Source organism: Mustela nigripes, chromosome 2, assembly GCF_022355385.1.
Source record: "Mustela nigripes isolate SB6536 chromosome 2, MUSNIG.SB6536, whole genome shotgun sequence".
Lineage (NCBI taxonomy): Eukaryota > Metazoa > Chordata > Mammalia > Carnivora > Mustelidae > Mustela > Mustela nigripes.
The window spans coordinates 101,414,311-101,434,873 of NC_081558.1; the positions used below are offsets into that span (position 1 = coordinate 101,414,311).

At 40.8% G+C, this 20,563-nt stretch overlaps 1 protein-coding gene across 10 annotated transcripts in view; it reads left to right on the forward strand.

Annotated features, from left to right (window-relative positions):
• RUBCN (rubicon autophagy regulator) overlaps positions 1 to 2,836 on the forward strand; it is a 55,217-nt gene extending 52,381 nt beyond the window's left edge. For 8 of the 10 annotated variants that reach the window (XM_059391148.1, XM_059391154.1, XM_059391149.1 and 5 more), the window contains one exon: positions 27 to 2,835. In XM_059391148.1, coding sequence (XP_059247131.1) covers positions 27 to 205 — 179 coding nt within the window. In that variant the 3' untranslated portion in view covers positions 206 to 2,835. Of the gene's footprint in view, positions 1 to 26 lie in introns of all 10 variants that reach the window. The other 2 variants (XM_059391150.1, XM_059391151.1) reach the window with 1 other exon arrangement.
• The last annotated feature ends 17,727 nt before the right edge of the window (positions 2,837 to 20,563 follow it).

Consider the following 20,563-nt stretch of genomic DNA (forward strand, 5'->3'; position numbering starts at 1 on the left):
CTCTGTTCTCTTCCCAACCCGAATAGAATGTAAAGCGTGTTACCATAAAGCTTGTTTCAAGTCTGGAAGCTGTCCCCGGTGTGAGCGGCTGCAGGCCCGGCGGGAACTGCTGGCCAAACAGAGCCTGGAGTCTTACATGTCAGACTACGAGGAGGAACCCACGGAAGCCTTGGCCCTAGAGGCCACCGTCCTGGAGGCCACCTGAAGAAGGCGCATTAAACCCTCTTTCCAGGGGCCAGGGTCACATGTAATGCAGAACTGAGCCACCCTTTCAAGGACTTTCCCCACTTGGGTTTTTTTTTTTCCTTTAATTCTTATCATTATGATTTTTTTTTTTTAATGACTTGTCTAACGTCCATGTAAATCAACCTTTGTTAGGTTGGTGGGGTCCAATCTGTTGTGACAATTTGTAGGTACCGGGTATTTCCATCAGAACTGACATATGAGTCCTTATGTGAAGCTTCTAGTGCCTCTGTCGGGAATGGACGGTGAGACCTGATTCTTCAGACATCCGTGGCCTTCTCTACTTGGACCAGATCTGGTTTCAGCTGCATTTCAAGTATCATTTCCGGTTTTATTTTGTTTTAGTTCTGGAGCTTCTCAGTCAGGCCTTTTGCAACCAACTGACTTCTCCTTTGCTGCTGAAATAGGAGGATGGAGTTTTCTCTCTCTGTCCTGGAATGGAGTCAGACTGGGCCCTGAGGAGAAGCAGCAGAGAATGGGACTGCATCGTGGGCATCCTGTCCAATTTACATAGGTCTTTGTGAGGCCGTGGAAATAGCATTGTTACCTGGAATCCTCAGTGACCCTGAGGCCACCTTGACCTCCTTGTTTGATATCGTCTAGGCATTGAAGTGTCACAGACTGACTTTCTTTACCCCGGTGGGGTTGAAGCAAAGAAGCATAACTGTTACTTAAGCCAGGCCCCTTCATGGCCTTCCACCAGGCAGAAGCGAGGCTGCAGCTCTATTGCTTCGAGAGCATTTATTCAGTCAGAGGAGCTGTTGGCTTCCTTTTACGTGATAAGCTCTCTTTTAGTCATCCTAGCTCTGGTGCAGATATGATCTTTCAAGCTCAGGCAAGTCCCCGATATCACCCTAAGTTGCAGACAGAAACTCCATCCACCGTCTTAGTTGTGGGTCTCTTGCCACTGTGTTCTCTGTTAGATGGTCATTTTGGTTCTGAGTGAAGGTATGGCCCCACTCCATTCTCATCCCCTCCCTGCATCAGAGCTGGGACCCTCCTTGGTGGCTGAACTCTTGCCTTAGTTTCTTTTGTTAAAATCAAGGTGGGGGCAGGGAGATTTCTGCCATTAGTGGGGTGAGAAAACTTGGCCATTTGTGGGTGTGAGTGTGAGTGTGAATGTTCTTATTATGCACTGAGTTCTGTAGTCTGGTGATATCCATATGTTCACTCATTCTTTTCATATTACTAATTTTAAACACACCTTTAACATACCTTTTCTTAAAATCTGCATTTTGATGGGACCGTGAATATGTCTGTGGTATTCTTTACGTTGCCGTAGCCCCGACCCCCACCTAGAATGCCAGTCAGGGCTGCTGTTCTGAGGGCTGGTAGCTCTGTGAACAAGAGCCCACAGCACTTTTTCCCTGGGCCTGATTTCTTGTATACCTGTATTTCCATAATTGGCTGCTGGTAGAAAAAACTTGGTTTGGATGCTGCCCCAGAAAGCTGAACAGAAAGCAGCACACAGTCGGCGGAAGCTGATGAGTGACTGAGCTGGAGATAGCCAGGAGTCTCACAGGAAGTGGAAGGGGCTGTAGGGTAATGACCAGAGCTTAGGCTTCACCTGGGCCAGAGGGAGAAGGGAACAAGTGACCCATGGCATTGGTCTCTCTTCCTCAGACTTAGGATCAGGCCAGAAGACCCTGAGGCTCTTCTCCCTTCAAGTCATAGAGAAGGCTCTGAGGCCAAGTCCTGTAGCCCAGCCCGGTTTTGAGGGGCTAACTAGGAGCTCCGTTGTCCTTCAAAGAGCTTTGGGAATGGCCCCATACTACTCAAGTCTTACTAAGGGTTAGGCCTCAGATTCAAACTCAGGGGTTTGTTAAAGAAAAAGCTGAGCTCTGTGTCCAGTTTTGGTATACATTACATATCTAGCTCCTCAGTCTTAAGTCACTACACTGGAGGAGAGAGGCACTGTCATTATTATCCCACCTGTTTTGTATTAGCAGAGGACCAAAGGATGGAAACCCTGACAGTTTCCAAAGTTGAGCTCAACGATCTTACAGCCTCCTGGTTTTTCACTTATTTTTCTCCACCTTCCCCATTCCATCTTCTTAGATTGCATAGCTGTTTTAGTGACCCTGACACTCTGCTGTCATTATTGTCCAAATACCCATTTATTTATTTATTTGAGAGGAAAGAGAGAGAGGAGTAAGTATGGGATGTTTTGAAAGCACTTTGCAACTTACAGCAGTTTCTAAAAACCCCCAGCTGTTGTGGGGAAAAGTCTGAATGCACTGAAGAGCATTCCTTCTAAATGAAATGGGAGGGAAGAAGTTCTTTTTTATAAATAAAGGGAAAAAAGTTATAAGTTGGCTTACAAGGTAGAGACAAGGTTCAAGACATAGCAGAAGAGTGGAAGGCAGGTATTTTCCACTTTAATGAGGCTGTTATTGACTTTCTCTGCCAAAGCTTTAGAGCTTCTGTTAAATTAACATAAAAGGAGCAAGAGTCTAAATAGAGATGTTCTGTTCATGTACAACTTGTGTTCTGAACTGGATTTCTACTCGCTGTAATTCATACACAGCCTAACAGTCTGTTGTCATCTTCAATAAACTAAGGAAATGAAATTCCTGCCTGTTATTTTTCTGCTTTGATTATCAGGAAATGGTATTGAGTGTCTACTGTAAAGCAGGCATGTTTGAAAATTCAGAAGCTTCCTGAATTCTGACGCAAAGAAAACTGGACCTTCCAAGTCAGGAAAAGTGGGTGTGAGAATATGTTGTCACTGACTTGCTGTGTGACCTTGAGCAGATCACTTTGCTTCTCTGGATTTCTGTTTCTTCATGTATCAAAGATACGGGTGCTAGTCCTTACCAGTGCACGAGGTGTGCCCCCTACCCATCCTTTTGATGTGAATATCTTATTTTAAAATGAGGTAGGGGCACCTGGCTGGCTCAGTCAGTGGAGCGTGCGACTCTTGATCTCAGGGTGGTGGGTTCAAGGTGCAGAAGGTACTTCAAAATAACAAATTTTATTAAAAGAAAATTAACAATAAGTGAGGTAAATCTTTCTCTGATTCTCACTTCTGTGAACAACTTGCTCTGAGTTTCTCTCTTATGTTCTTGGCCCACTGGAGCTCCAGCTTCCCCTTTGCAACTTTCTGAACAATTCTGCTTTGACGTCCCTTGGCCATCTCCCACTAATGTGTCCAAACCCAACATAAATATCGTATTCCCCCTAATCTAACCAATAGTCACCCCAGCTTGAAAATTTGGTTTTCTTCAACTCCTTCCTCTCCAAGTTAGCTAGCATGTTTAGCTAACAAAGCATTATCTCCTTCCGACCACCTGTCATCAAGTTCTGCTGATTTTTCTCTTGAAAATAAATCTACCTTGTCCTTTCCTATCATTCGCACACAAATTTAGGTTCTTATCTTATATCTCAACCATCTCTAGCCATGCCAATCTCTTCCTGTTTAATCATCTGTCAAACATTTGGGTACCTGCTCTCTGCCAGTTTCTCTACTAGGCTCTATGGCTATTGCTGGGAGAAAAATGGAGGCACTAAAATGAATATTGTAATTATAAGCTCCAATAAGAGCTGTGAAGGAAACGAGTAGATGCTACTACATTAAAAAACATCATAATTTAAATTGGAGACAAGTAAGTCCCCTGATGAGGCAGGGTAGGGAGAAAAGGATTCCAGATGGGGACTGTCATATGTGTTGGTGCTGACACAGGAGGAGTTTGGGCAAGGAACTGCAGGAAGAACCAAACTGCAAATTTTAGCTTTTATTCTTAGAACACTGGAAAGCCATCGAAGAGTTCTAGTCAGAGAAGTGACTCAGCTGGTTAAAATGTCAGTGTGTACTTTCCAGAGAATAAATAGAGTAAAGCAAGAGTAGAAGCAGTGGGATCTTCTAGAGGGTTGGCTCTAGTGACTCAAGAGAGGAATTATGTTGATTTGGACGAGGGTGTGGAATATTGTCATCACTGTCCACTCATTACCCCAGACCTCTGAAAACAAGACGCATTCCAAATGTTCTACAATGACTTGGGCATTTTAAATCAGTGAAGGAAAGGCTGAGGATCAAGAGATTGGAAAGATACTGGGAGAAATGACACAACCCATGAAAATTAGCAACTAAGTGTCAGAAAGCACAGAGACCAGGACAACCCTAGGAACCTCCGCTGCAGGATTTGCAAACCGCTTGAGCCTGGCTGCCAGTGAGGCAGGCCAAAGGGTAACAACTGTGCTGGGGACTCACTCCCAAATATTAGGACACATCCAAAAGAAAGGGGAGTTATGAGTTGGGGAGTCGTCCATTGGGGCCTTGACTATGTTATCAATCCCTGTAGCCCCAGGAGTGTGTACATTTGCTCTATCCTCTAATGGTACAGAATAGGCATAGTTTTTATAGCATCTTGGTTAAAGTGAGGCCCAAGCTTGCTTCCGTTTTCCTATAAACTTCTGGCTTAGAGTGTGGGGAAAAGGGATCACTCTGCCCATCCCATCCTGCTGACTGCCCTGGTCAGCTACAGTCTTCTCCCATATTCAGTCTCCAGGATATCCAAATGCTTGCTTAAAATATTAGGGATAGCAGCTGCCAGATGGCCTACGCTTACCCATTGCAAGCTTGATGTTTTCAGGATCAAAGATGAATGTGATTAACAAGGAAAGAGAATCTGCTTAGCACTACTCCTTTAGGAGTATGGCGAGCATTAGGCTGTGTTACCCTTGCCGCCTTCTTTTCTGTGAACTACTTCTGGAGGCTTTGGAGGGACATCAGAGATTTAGTCATTAATTTTCCATGGATTCTGTCATTTATCCCAATATCATGACCGTGTCTTCATACCAGACAAGCGAGGTGAGGGTTAGTGGGTTAAAATAAATCTTGAGTGGTGGGAGGGTTCTTAGGTAGGTGGGAGTTTTAGGGATCAGCCTTCTGAGAGGCTGCAGTAGGCCAGTAAGATGCAAGACTGCGACCCAGCAGTGTAGCCCAGATGACCTGGAATCTTTTTTGGCCACTTTGTCACTGTAGGTACATCCTGTCATTTTTTCTCACTGCCCTGGGAATATCTCACTTGTTTTCCTTTTAAACAGTGATGCTTGTAGTTCTCAACTTGCTTTATCACCCTACTGGCCCATGGCAGGAACAGAAGCTAGCCTCCCAGCTTCTCCCCCAAACCCCTGTTTCCACAGCCAGCCCCCAACGGCTTCAGCACTAGAAGTGGCAGGGGGGTGGGGGGACAAGCAAGTAGAAGGTTCTTTCTCTCCTTTCCCTCCTTACCTCCTAGCCTTTGCCACTTAAAATCTGAGGAAAGAAATTCAGCCTAGATGCCAGCCATAGGTCTCCCTGCGCCATGGACTAAAAGATTTGTAATCTCTGACTTAACCAACCACTGGAAGCCCCACAACTACAGATCTACCTAAAAGAAAGTCCTGACACAGAGAAAAGCAGGAATGAGCCTACAGAGGAAAAGGGAATGAAAGAGAGCTGCTTCTCTCTCTTTCTCTTTTGTTTGTTCAATAGTTAGATAATTTCCAATACATTCACATGCTTAAAGTATACAAAAAAGTATACAGTGAAAAGCCTCCTATGTCTAGCCATCCATGTTGCCCAGTTTTTGCCTCACCCCCTTTAGTAGCCCCTCATTAATTTTCCATCTATTCTTAGAGAGTTTCTTTATGGAAAAATAAGCAAATAATATATTCTTTTTATTCTGGGGATCCTGGGTGGCTCAGTTAGTTAAGCATCCGACTCTTGTTTTCGGCTCAGGTTATGATCTCAGGATGCTGAGATCAAGCCCCATGTTGGGCTCTGTGCTCAGTGGGAAGTCTGCTTGAAGATTCTCTCCCTCTGCCCCTCCCCCCAATAAATAAATCTTTAAAAAAACCCAAATATATACTTTTTTTAAAAAAAAGTTTTATTTATTTGAGAGAAAGAGAGTGAGGGAGAGAGAACATGAGTGGAGTTGGGGCGGGGGGGGGAAGAAGGAGAGGGAGAAGCAGACTTCTGGCTGAGCAGGGATCTAGGCTTGGGGCTCGATCCTAGAACCCTGACATCATGGCCTGAGCTGAAGGCAGACATTTAACTGACTGAGCCACCCCGGGGCCCCCAAAATATATACTCCTTAACCTTTACCCTTAAAAAAAAATTGGCCTATTATATATAGATATAAATACCTTGCTTTTTTAAAAACAGTATCTTAAATAATTTTCTGTATCAGTACATAAAGAGTTTCCTTATTTTTTCTTATAGCGGCGCATTTTCCATTGTATGATTGGACAATACTTGGTTCAACAGTTACCTATTGATGAGCACTTAAGTTGTTTCCTATCTATTGTTGTTACAAACAATGCTGCAATGAAAAATCTGGTCGTACATTATTTTATATGGGTGCAGGTATTTATAGGATAAATTCTCCAAAGTGGAACAACTGGCACAAAATACAGGTGCATTTGTAATTTTGGTAAATATGGTCAAATTGATCTCCAGAGTGGGGATGAGGAGATTGGAGCAGGGGAGAGGATGGAAAACATTACTGTGAGGTCACACTCCTTTGGCTAAAACTCACCACTATTTCTGTCTACAAGATAAAGTTTGGTTCCTGACCCTGGCACATACAGGATCTTCATAACATGGCCACACTTTAACTTCCTAACGTCACTTCCTGCCATTCCTTGAACTACTCGCAATTTCCCAACTATGCCTTGATCCTTCTTCCTTTGAAGAGCTAATTCAGCTATATCCTGGTTTTCTCTGATTTATTCTCTACCCATCCTCCAAGAGCCCTTAGCACTGTCTCTGGGCCTCTGTTAGAACACTTCTCACGCGGTCTTGTCATTTAGCATTTTCTCTAAAAGCACAACGGACAAGTGAATGAACGGGATGAAAGCATGAATGGCCAGGTGGCCATCGGAATGTAAGGAACTGGCTGTTCTACATGGGAACAAGAATGGCCAGAAGTACACTGTGGGACAAAGGACAGGAATGTTCTGACTTTGCCTCCAACTACCACCCCTCTTAGCTCTCTTATTTCTTTCCTTGGGACCATATCTTTGCGGTGGTTACTTTCCTAAATCTTAAAGTGATAAAAATATACTCATATCCCTTCTCTTCCCTCAGCTGCTTTGCAACTGTTCATGTGTTGTTTTGTCCAGCAGCTATTATCAGGGAACGTAACATTCCAACTGCCCTTTACTCACCGTATTATTAAACAGCCAGCCTTTCCTTGCCAGGGACTAAACTGGGAGACAGGATGATATTTAGATTCCCTAAAAACACCCTAGGGATTTAAAAATCTTCAAGTCTACACAGTAAGCTGAGAGAATGATAAAGCCACATGAAAAACTACTGAAGCTGTTAAAATGTCCAAACATTTTCCACCTAGAGATAGAAAAATAGCTTATAGTACAAAATCTTACTTGTTCTAAGAAGCATAGTTTATTGTTGCAAAGTAGTTGTGGTTCACACAAAGTCAAAGCCTGACAGCCAGCAAGTTCTCAAGCTTCTCTTCTCAACATTTAACTTAGACTTGAGATCTGCATAGGCTAAGTTCAAGAACACTGTTTAAAAGGTGGGGAGAACACCAGACCAGCAACCAACCAACCAACCATCCATCCATCCATCCATCATGCTGGATGTGGAGCCTGCTGGAGACTCTATCTCTTTCCCTCTGCCCTCACCACCCACCCCCAACCCCACTCACACTCTCTTTCTCAAAAAAAAAAAAAAAAAAAAAAGTATGGAAATAGAAAAGAGCTAGTTTACAATGGAGAAACCTAGCCAATACTACCTTAATTAAGTGATTGAAGTTAATACCACCAGTGACAACATATGGATATTATGCATTCTGGATATAATGTGAGGGGAAGGGCATGTCACTTCTATGGTGTTCTTTCCAAAAACCCATACCCTCAATCTAGTTAAGAGGGAAACATAAGACAAAGCCGATTTGAATACTTTCTACAAAATAGCTGACCTGTACTCCTCCTCAAAACTGGCAAGGTCAGGAAAAGCAAGACTGAGAAACTGCTGCACACCAGAAGAGGCTAAGAAGACATGATTAAATACGGTGTTCTGTCCTGAATTAGATCCTGGAACAGGAAAAGGACATTAGCAGTAAAACTTGTTAAATCTGAGTAAAATCTGAAGTTTGATTAAATGTAATGTAAAAATGTTGGTTTCTTAGTGTTAAAAAATGTAAGATGGTAACATTAACGAAAACAGAAATTTTCAAGAACTCCCACACTATCTTTGAAACCTTTCTGTAAGTCTAAAATTATTCAAGAATAAATTCATATATAAAAATATATATAAAGAGTGCACTTGTGATGAGGCAGGTGTTGTATGGAAATATTGAATCACTAAATTGTACATGTGAAACAAATATTACACTGTATGTTAACTAACTGGAATTTGAATAAAATTTAAAAAAATATATATATATATGTCATTATTACAACTATGAAAAAATATCCCTGGAAAGAAAAAATACGTAAAGGAAGAGAAGGAAAGAAATAAAAAAAATACTAAAATACATGAGTTTCTATTGAAATGATGGGATTTTGCAGTAATTTTTTTCCCTCTTTGTGTACATATTGAATTATTTGCAAAGTTGTCATTTTATGTTTTAGGATGTAAAGAGCTAATTTTGGTTTGGTTTGGTTTGATTTTAAGGAAAAATAATTATTTCCCATGAAATGCAGAGGGAATGTACAAAAAGTATATAGATATTAAAGGACAGTTAAGGCAGCTGTTGCTTTAAAATACTATCTAAACATTCTTTAGCACAAGATAAGGTGACCCAAATTGGCCCAGAAGATATCCAGGCCTCCTCCCTTCTTGATCTTCCAGTCTTTTGCCCAGTCCCTCTGAGAACTGGTGTCTCTCTCTAGGCTTTCTGACCCGAGAGCACACCAGGAAGAGGACACCTTGGAGTTTCCAAAAACGATTTGCACATCCAGACTTAGAAATCTTGGTTTCTATCCTTAATGGTTTGTAGGGTCCCCATCATTACCTTAATCCTGGAGGAACTTTGGCTTCTGGGTTCGTTCCAACTAATTATGGTCCCTGTGAAGGCTGGGGCAGGATGAGGTAGGGGCAGAGACAGGACTAGTGGGATGCAAGAAAAGTTCCCGTTACTGCCAAGTTTTAGAGTGGAAGGCCCAGGCAATTTCATCTAACCAGTTTTCCACAGACTTATCAGATTCTAGCTATTTCAGACTACAAACAACACTATTTGACTCTGGCATGACTCTCATCGTAAGCAGAAACTAATATGGGCAGAAACTACTCCTTCATTTGCACTTACTTGCCCTTACCATGCCCCCTTTGGACTCAAACAGAAGTAAAATCTTAACACTCAGGATGAAGAGTTTACTAGTCAAACAAATATTTATGCAGTCTGCATTCTTTCCACAACATACCAGTCAACTCAGAAGCCCCAGAAAAAAGATAGACAGAGCAAGGCTTCTTTTTAATCCTTAGTTAATATCTTTCCCCACAAAAACCTTACCAGATTTTTGTTTTTAACCCTCTGACAAGGGGTGGGTACCTGGCTCAATCTGGATTGCCTGAACGCATTCCCTAGACTATGAACCTTAACAAGTTAACCAAAGACCAAAAAAATGGATGGGCACTTATTCAGTCTAGCATGACCATAAGACTGTCTGCCTGCCTCTCAGATTCTGGGGCTGCCAGGTTCTTAACCTGTTCTGAGTCTAATTCTTTAGCTTTCCCTACAAATCTTTTTAGTATATTTCTTTGTTTCTTAAGTTAGCAGTTTCTGTTTCTGACCAAGTATCCTGGTATTGTCAAAGAACAGGTGAAAGAGAAGGCAATGATTGGAATAATCCACAAATTATGCAATCAAATACTGACTTTGTCTGATTTAAACTGTTCCAAATCGAAGATGGTAGAGAAGTAGCAGGCTGAGACAACATCAGGTAGCAGGAGATCAGCTAGACAGCTTTTCAAACCATTCCAAACACCTACAAATCCAACAGGAGATCAAAGAGAAGAAGAGCAACAATTCTAGAAACAGAAAATCAACCACTTTCTGAAAGGTAGGAACAGCGGAGAAGTGAATACAAAGCGATGGGAAGATAGACCGTGGTGGGGAGGGGCCGGCTCCTGGCAAGTGGCAGAGCAATGGAGAACAAAATCAGAACTTTTATAAGTCAGCTCCACTAAGGGATATTGCTCCAGAGGCTAAACCGGGGTGAAGCCCATGCAGCGTCAGCGTGGCCCAGGTCCCGCGGGGTCACAGAAGGATCAGGGGTGTCAGAGTGTCACAGAGCTCACAGGTATTAGAGTGGGGAAGCCAGCTACAGAGACAGAGCCGAGGAGTGAGCTCTCAACTCTGGGGTACCTTGAGCTGTAATCTGTGGCACAGGCCACTGCTCTGTGAGTGGAGACCCCGGGGAGACCCCGACCTGGAAGAGCTCAGGGATCTGTGGGGTTTGGAGACTCTAGGCGGGGCCATGTGCCGGAGACAGTAGATGTTTGGTCACAGGCTGGGTGAGCTTGGAGCATGGCCGGAGGCCAGGGAGACAGGAGTGATTGAGCGCTTTTCTCTGTGGGCGCACTGAAGAGTGGGGCCCCGAGCCAGAGATTAGGAGGCCACCATTTTCATTCCCATCCTCTGGAACTCTACGGAAAGAGTTCAGGGAAAAAAAGCTCCCGAAAGCTTAGCCCAGCCCCTAATAAGGGTGAGCAAAGACACTTGAGAATCACTACAACAGGCCCCTCCCCAAGAAGATCAACAAGAAATCCAGCCAAAACCAAGTTCACTTACCAAGAAGAACAGCGGAATTCCAGAGGAGAAGAAAGCAAAGCATGGAATTCATGGCTTTCTCCCCATGATTCTTCAGTCTTGCAGTTAATTAATTAATTTTATTTTTTTCTGCTAATTTTTTTTAACTTTCACCCTTTCCTTTTTTAACGTTTTTTAAATTAGTTTATCTTAACAATACCTTTCATGAAAAAAATCTTTTTGAACCTTCATTATTATAGTCACATTTTATCTAACTTTATTTTTTGTATACACATGGGTTTTTTCTTCTAATAAATTTGGGGTACAACTTCTTCTAATAGATCAAAATATACCCTAAATCTAGCTCCGGGCTTGTTCTAATCTCCAGCCTGAGTAAATTCTCTCCACTTTCTTTTTCTTTATTCTCCCAACCAACTTACTTTATCAACTCCCTTTCTAGAAATTAAAAAAAAATTTTTTTTTCATCTTTATAGGCACATTCCATCCCTTCATGGTGTTTACCCTTATAAATGTTTTTCACTCTTCAAAATTTTAGGAGGTAGTTTCTTCTGAGAGACCAAAATCCTCACAAAATTAAGTGGGTGGCCCTGTTTTAGTCACCAGTCTTTTATATATATATTATATATAATATATATAAATATTAATATAGTAATATATTATATTACTGTATTAATTATATAATTAATATATTAATTATATATTAATTATATCATATACAATTCTATATTGTTTATATAATTGATTAATATTAATATATATTAATATATATAAAAGAAAAATATATAAATCTATATATTTTTTTATATTTTTATTTATTTGTTTTCTTTTTCTAATTTTTTTTTTCTGAATTTCTTTTTATCCCCTTTCTCCCCACCATGATTTGGAATCTCTTCTGATTTGGATAAAGCACATTTTCCTGGGGTCTTTTAGTATTTTATTTGCTCCTTCATATATTCTTATCTGGACAAAATGACAAGGCAGAAAAACTCACCACAAAAAAAGAAAAAAGTACAAGAGGCAGTACTGAAGGCTAGGAACCTAATCAATACAGATATTGGTAATATGTCAGATCTAGAGTTCAGAGTGATGATTCTCAAGGTTCTAGCCGGGCTTGAAAAAGGCATGGAAGATATTAGAGAAACACTCTCCGGAGAGATAAAAGCCCTTTCTGCAGAAATAAAAGAACCAAAATCTAACCAAGTTGAAATAAAAAAAAAGCTATTAATGAGGTGCAATAAAAAATGGAGGCTCTTACTGCTAGGATAAATGAGGCAGAAGAAAGAATTAGTGATATAGAAGACCAAATGACAGAGAATAAAGAAGCTGAGCAAAAGAGAGACAAATGCGGGACCATGAAGGGAGAATTCAAGAGATAAGTGACACCATAAGACAAACAACATTAGAATGATTGGGATTCCAGAAGAAGAAGAAAGAGGGGAACAGAAGGTATATTGGAGAGAATTATTGTAGAGAATTTCCCTGATATGGCAAAGGGAACAAAGCATCAAAATCCAGGAGGTTCAGAGAAACCACCCTCAAAATCAATAAGAATAGGTCCACACCCCATCACCTAATAGTAAAATTTACAAGTCTTAGTGACAAGGAGAAAATCCTGAAAGCAGCCCAGGAAAAGAAGTCTGTAACATACAAAGGTAAAAATATTAGATTGGCAGTGGACTTATCCACAGAGACCTGGCAGATCAGAAAGAACTGGCATGATATATTCAGAGCACTAAATGAGAAAAACATGCATCCAAAAATACTGTATCCAACTAGGCTATCATTGAAAATAGAAGGAGAGATAAAAAACTTCCAGGACAAACAAAAACTGAAAGAATTTGCAAACACCAAACCAGCTCTACAGGAAATATTGAAAGGGGTCTGTTGGGTCCCCCAAAATTGGGTACCCCAATAATGGGTCCGTGATTAAAGGTGTGAGACTGATACAAAGCGAAGGTCAAGCAAAGCTTTATTTTGTGCCAAGCATCAGGAATCAGACCGACCATCAAACAGACCGGTTGGGGCCACCCCTACAGAGAGGATGACCCCTCCCTGCTTTCCAGACTAATTTTTATAAAGCAAAGGCCATGTGGTTGGGCCTGGCCATGCACAGGTGGCCAATGAGATTGTAACACACAGAGAAAGCTGCACAGTCATGCTAGGTGACCAATTGAATTATAATTTACCCTAGTAGACATTTGATTTAGCCTATCACACCTTGGTTAGGATTGGTGCCAAAAGGCTCCCAAAGGGTGGGGGCCCATACTCCTTGGTAGCTAGGAGACAGTATGCACCCCCACTGTTTGAATACCTCCACCTAGCCTGACCACCCTTGTACTTGGACTTTGTTACCTGGGACTGGTTTCCGGGACTTGTTTTAAAGTAAGTTCTCCTGGGTGGGGGGGGGGGGGGGGGACGGCGCAAGGTCAATTTCAGTTTTACAACAAAATGGCAGTTCAACCGGGGTGGGGCCGCTCTGGCTGAATAGGCCCTTACAGGGTCCTCTAAGTAAAGAGAGACCCTAAAAATAGTAGACCAGAAAGGAACAGAGACAATATACAGTAACAGTCACCTTAATTCATACAATGGCACTAAATTCATATCTTTCAATAGTTACCCTGAATGTAAATGGGCTAAATGCCCCAATCAAAAGACACAGGGTATCGGGGGCGCCTGGATGGCTCAGCGTATTAAGCCTCTGCCTTTGGCTCCGGTCATGATCTCAGGGTCCTGGGATTGAGCCCCATATTGGGCTCTCTGCTCAGCGGGGAGCCTGCTTTCCTCCCTCTCTCTCTCTGCCTGCCTCTCTGCCTACTTCTGATCTCTGTCTGTCAAAAAATAAATTAAAAAAAAAAAGACACGGGGTATCAGAATGAATAAAAAAACAAAACCATTAATATGCTGCCTACAAGAAACTCATTTTAGACCCAAAGACACCTCCAGATTTAAAGTGAGGGGCTGGAAAACAATTTACCATGCTAATGGACGTCAGAAGAAAGCTGGGGTGACAGTCCTTATATCAGATAAATTATATTTTAAGCCAAAGACTATAATAAGAGATGAGGAAGGACACTGTATCATACTCAAAGAGTCCGTCCAACAAGAATATATAACAATTTTAAATATCTATGCCACTAATGTGGGAGCAGCCAACATATAAACCAATTAATAACAAAATCAAAGAAACACATCGACAATAATACAATAATAGTAGGGAACTTTAACACTCCCCTCACTGAAATGGACAGATCATCCAAGCAAAAGATCAACAAGGAAATAAAGGCCTTAAATGACACACTGGACCAGATGGACATCACAGATATATTCAGAACATTCCCTCCCAAAGCAACAGAATACTCATTCTTCTCTAGTGCACATGGAACATTTACCAGAATAGATCACATCCTCGGTCATAAATCAGGTCTCAACTGGTATCAAAAGATTGGGATCATTCCTGGCGTATTTTCAGACCACAATGCTCTGAAGCTAGAACTCAATCACAAGAGGAAATTTGGAAAGAACCCAAATATATGGAGACTAAGGAGCATCCTTCTAAAGAATGAATGGGTCAACCAGGAAAGTAAAGAGGAATTGAAAAAATTCATGGAAACAAATGATAATGAAAACACAACGGTTCAAAATCTGTGGGACACAGCAAAGGCAATCCTGAGAGGGAAATATATAGCAATACAAGCCTTTCTCAAGAAACAAGAAAGGTCTCAATAAGCTGTCACAAGACATGCCTGTGTGATTCTTTTCATCTACTTTGTTTATAACTCAGTGTTTGGATACTGTTACTGTCCTTTAGGAACATATTTTTGTTATAAAATAGGACTACAGAGGGGCATCGGTTGGCTCGGTCCATAAGTGTCTGCCTTCAGCTCAAGTCATGATCTCAGGGTCCTGCTCACCAGGAAGCTGGCTTCTCCCTCTCCCACTCCCCAGGCTTATGTTCCCTCTCTCGTGGTCTCTCTCTGTCAAATAAATAAATAAAATCTTAAAAAAAAATAGGACTGCACAAATGAAACCATTGGATATGGAATATTTACTATGTGTTGAGAATTCTGCTGAGTTCTTTATATGTATGACCCATTTTGTCCTCCCAACAACCCTATAAAGTCAATACCATCAGTGTTTCCATTGGGAAAAGCAATCAAGGCACAAAGAGTTTAAGTAACCTGCTCAGAGTGACACTGTTAGCAAACAGTGGAGATGGAGCCCAAATACAGGCAACCTGTCTTCATAAACCCCACTCTTCACCACTCCCTTATGCTGCAATGAACGACCATGATGGAGTTCTAGAAGGTCAGAAAAGGGGAGATGAATGTGGCCAGAGTGACTAGGGGAGGCCTCAAGGACTTCTTGGTTCTGGAGCTGACTCCCTTAGGCTGAGTGGGATTTCATGTTAAGAGGAGAGGGAAGAGCCTCTTGGGGAAGAGAGGAGTCAGTGCAGCAGGAGCGAAAGCACAGAGCTGGGACTAAAAATAGCCTTTAGACAACTAGGAAAGTACAGAGAGAGTTTCCTTTGTTAATTGTTCAAGGAACAATTGGATAATGATGGGGGGGGTCAGATCATCAGCGGTCTTGAAAGACCTATAAACCATTAGGACTTTACCCTGCAGCGTTTATAGGGAGTGACAGCAAACAACTTTTTTTTTATGATAGAAAATTGCAAACATGCACAAAGATATTGAGAGTAGTATACTAAACCTGTGCATACCTGTTATCCAGATTTAGCAATTGTCAAGTTACAATTGTATTTCATCTATATCCCTAACCACTACTCCTACCAAGGTTATTTTGAAGCAAATCTCAGACATCATATTACTTCATGTGTACATATTTCAGTGTTATGTAGAAAATTCCAAGAAATCTATTTTTAAAACACTGTTAGAAATAATAAGTGAGTTAGTTTAGGGGCCCTGGATGGCTCAGTTGACTAAGTGTCTGCCTTTGGCTCAGGTCGTCTTCCCAGGGTCCTGGGATTGAGCCCCACATCGGGCTTCCTGCTCAGCGAGGAGCCTGCTTCTCCTTCCCCCTGCTCTTGTCGGCTCCCTCTCTCTCCCCTTATCAAATAAATTTTTAAAAAAATAAAAGAAAGAAAAGTAGTAATAAGTGAGTTTACCAATATTGCAGGATATAAAGTAATCATACAAAACCCAATTGCCTTTCTATATTCTAGCAATGAACATGAAAATTACAAATTTATAATCACTAAAAAAACCCCAAACAAAACACTTACGTGTAGATCAAACAAAATATGTACAGGATTGGGGTGCCTGGGTGTCTCAGTCATTAAGCATCTGCCTTTGGCTCAGGTCATGATCCCAAGGTCCTGAGATCAAGCACCACATCGGGTTCCATCTCCCACTCCCCTTGCTTGTGTTCCCTCTCCTGCTATGTCTATAAATGTTTACAGATAAATAAACTCTTTAAAAATATATACAGGATCTCTATGCTGCAAGTACAAATTGCTGATGAAAGAAAGATCTAAATGAATGGAAAGATAGATTATGTTTGTGGATTGGAAGACTCAACATTGTGAAGATGTCAGTTCTCTCCAAATTTATACACAGGTTTGAGGCAACTCCTATCAAAACACCAGCAAGATTTTTTGTCTATAAGAACAAGATTATACTAAATTTTATATGAAAAGACAGAGAAACAAGAATAACTAAAATAATTTTGAAAAAGAATAAAGTGGGAATCAGTCTGTCAATTTCAAGACTTACTATGTAGCTATAGTAATCAAGGACTGTATGGTCCTTGGTGGAGGGACAGACATATAGATTAATGGAACAGAATAGAGAACCCAGAAATAGACCCACACAATTCTGCCTACCTGATTTTTGACAAAGAGGCCAAAGCAATTCAATGGGAGAAAGATAGTCTTTCATAAATGGTGCTGAAGCAATTGGAAACCCATAGGAAAAAAAAAAAAAAAGAAGAACCTTGACTTGAAATTAATTCAAAATACATCACATCCTTAAATGTAAAATTATAAAACTTTTAGAAAAAAAAATCTCAGGATCTCTGGTTAGGCACAGAATTCTTTTTTTTTTTTTTTTAAAGATTTTATTTATTTATTTAACAGAGAGAGATCACAAGCAGGCAGAAAGGCAGGCAGAGAGAGAGGAGGAAGCAGGCTCCCTGCTGAGCAGAGAGCCAGATGCGGGGCTCGATCCCAGAACCCTGGGATCATGACCCGAGCCGAAGGCAGCGGCTTAACCCACTGAGCCACCCAGGCGCCCCCAGGCACAGAATTCTTATATTTGACACCAAAAGCACCATTTATAAAGGGAAAAACTGATAGATTGGACTTCATCAAAATAAAAACTTTTGATCTGCAAAAGACCTATTTAAAAAGGATGAAAAAGCAAAGCTGCAAATTAGGAGAAAATAATTGTAAACCACACATGGGACAAAGAGCTACTATCTAGAAAGTACTCTCAAAACTCCACAATAAATGTTGTATGGTCATTACATCTCCATGGTAAAAGAATTAAAGAAAAAACTCAACAAAATAAAACAAACAATCCAATTAGAATATAAACAAAAGATAAGAAGAAACATTTCACTGGAAAAGGTATACAGATGACAAAAACAAGCACATGGAAAGATAGCAATATAATTAATCATTAGGGAAATGAAAATTTAAGCTACAAGATATCACTGCATATCTATCAGAATCACTAAAATAGAAAGTAGTAAGAATTCTAAAGGTTGGCAAGGATGCAAAGAAACTATCACTCATTCATTGCTGGTGGGAATATAAAATAGTATAGCCAATCTGGAAAACATTTTGTCAGTTTCTTGTAAGACTAAACATGCAACTCATATACAACCCACCAATTTCAAACTTGCACATTTATCCCAAAGAAGCAAAAGCATATATTCACCCAAAAACATGTGCGTGAATGCTGATGGTGACATTATTAGTCAAAAACTAGAAACAACCCAGACTTCCTTCTATAGCAGAATGGTAAAACAAACTGTACTATTACTGATATTTCAGAATACTACTTAGAATTAAAAGGAATACATTACAACAACTGGATGAATCGCCAGAGAATTATTATGCTGAGGGAAAAAAGCCAATCCCAGGAGCGCCTAGGTGGCTCAGCTGGTTGAACAACCAACTCTTGATTTCAGCTCAGGTCATGATCTTGGGGTCCTGGGATCAAGCTCCCATGGGGCTCCCTCCTCAAGGGTGAGTCTGCTCAAGGATTCTCTCTATCCCTCTGCCCCTCCGCCTCCTTACGCATGCTCTTTCTTTCTAAAATAAATTAAACCTTTAAAAGAAAATAAAGAAAAAAAGAAAAAAAGCCAATCTCCAAAGGTTACATTCTACAGGATTCCATTTATATAACATTCTTGAAAATGACAAAATTATAGAAATGGAGAACAGATTAGTGGTTGCCAGAGGTTAAGGAGAGGTGGGGGTAGGAGGGAAGTCAACATGGCTATAAAAGGACATGCAGGATCTTTGCCATGGCAATGTTCAGTTAATATCCTGTTTGTGCTATTGTATTAAAATTTTCACGAGATGTTATCCTTGAGGAAACTAGGTAAAAGTATGTGGACTGTCTCTGTATTCTTTCTTAACAATTGCATGTGCATCTATAGTAATCTCAAAATAAATAATTTAATTGAAGAAAATTAACATTATAAATAACTATGAGAAAGAATCAGCAGATGCAGTGGGAAAATTCGTACCCCAGCTATGGAGAATAGAGCAATATGAAAGAGAATTCAAAATTAATTTACATGCAAGTGTAAAGAACCAAAATTAGCCAAGGAAATTCTAATAAGTTTGCTGTAACAGATATCAAAATGTATTCTAAACCTATCATGGGGCTCCTGGGTGGCTCAGTGGATTAAAGTCTCTGCCTTCAGCTCAGGTCGTGAAGCCCCACATCTGGCTCTCTGCTCAGCAGGCAGTCTGCTTCCCTGCCCCTGCTGCCTGCCTCTCTGCCTACTTGTGATCTCTCTCTGTCAAATAAATAAATAAAATCTTAAAAAAAAATAAATCTATTGTAATTAAGATAGTGTGGCACTTGTACAGAGAAAGACAGACAAATTAGAACAATGAAACAAAATGGAAAGTTCATAAATGGATCCATACATGTAAGGAAATTTGATATATGACAAAGGTGGTATCACAAATTAATGGGAAAGGGATGAATTATTTGGTACATGACTGTGTCATGCTGCTTACTCATATGAAAAAAATCATTTTAGATCCATACCTCAAATCAACACAGAAGTTAATTCTAAATAGATTAAAGACCTAAATTTGGAAAATAAACTTTTAATACTGGTGTGGCTTAAACTGTGTCCCCCAGAAAGATATTTGAGCTCAAGTCCTAAGCCCTGTATCTATGAATATGATCTTTTTGAGAACAGGGTATTTGCAGATACAGTCCAATCAAGTTTGCACTAGAGTGGGCTGGGTCCTAAGTCCATCATGACAGGTATCCTTATGAGAGTCAGAGACCCACCAGGAGAACCCCATGTGAGAGCAGAAGCAGAAACTGGAATGATGAACCTATAAACTGTGGAAGGCCAGGGACGGCCACCAACCAGAAGAGGCAAAGAAGGACCTTTCCCTAGAAACATCAGACAGTTTGGCTCTCTCAGGACCTGGAACTTCCAGAACTGAGGGAACACAGTTTTCTTGTTCTCAGCCATCCAACTTTGTGGTAATTTGTTACAGCAGCTTTAGGTAATGAATACATTTATTTATTTATTTATTTATTTATTTATTTAAAATCTTCTTTTTAAAAAAGATTTTATTTATTTATTTATTTGAGAGAGAGAGTTAGAGAGAGACAGGTAGTGACAGAGACAGCAAGAGAGAGCACAAGAGGAGAGGGAGAAGCAGGCTCCCCACTGAGCAGGGAGCCCGACATGGAGCTCCATCCCAGGACCCTGGGAGTATGACCCCAGCCAAAGGCAGACACTTAAATGTAGGCAGGCACCCCTACAAATACTTTAGTAGAAAGCCCAGTTTTACTTAAAAAATTCGAGGTAAAGAAAGATTTTATTTTCACTAAGAACACTTTTAATAACGCACATAAAAGTAAAAGTCTTCATCTTACAGATTTTCTGCACTCCAAAAATACAATAGCTTGGAAAAGAACGTTGAGAAAACAAAAGCCAGTGTCAAAAGATGGATTGAAAGAACTAAAACCGTACAGGTTTTATGTAACCGATTTTATATTTTTCCTACTGTATCATCAATGTCAGAAGTCTGTTCCTTCAGCTGGTTCCGTTGCTCGGGGTTTAAAGAAATACCTGTTCTTCCAGGTTTCATTTCACCTTCTGGATCCATCCAATATTCTTTCCTATCCATCAGGACTCTCCCTCTGAAGTCCCGAATGCTGACGTCCCTCATTTCCCCCAACTGGAAGCATGCTGGCATCGCCATTGCTGTTGCTCTGCTCAGGGGCCCACAGGGTTCTTGAAGTTTCACGAATTTCTTGCTTCTTCACAGGTTTTTCTGGAGCTCGCTTTTTCCTCTTTAACTTTTTGTCTACCTCACCATCATAATGGCTCTCAGAATAGCTTGAAGGAACAGGGTCCCTTTGATCAAG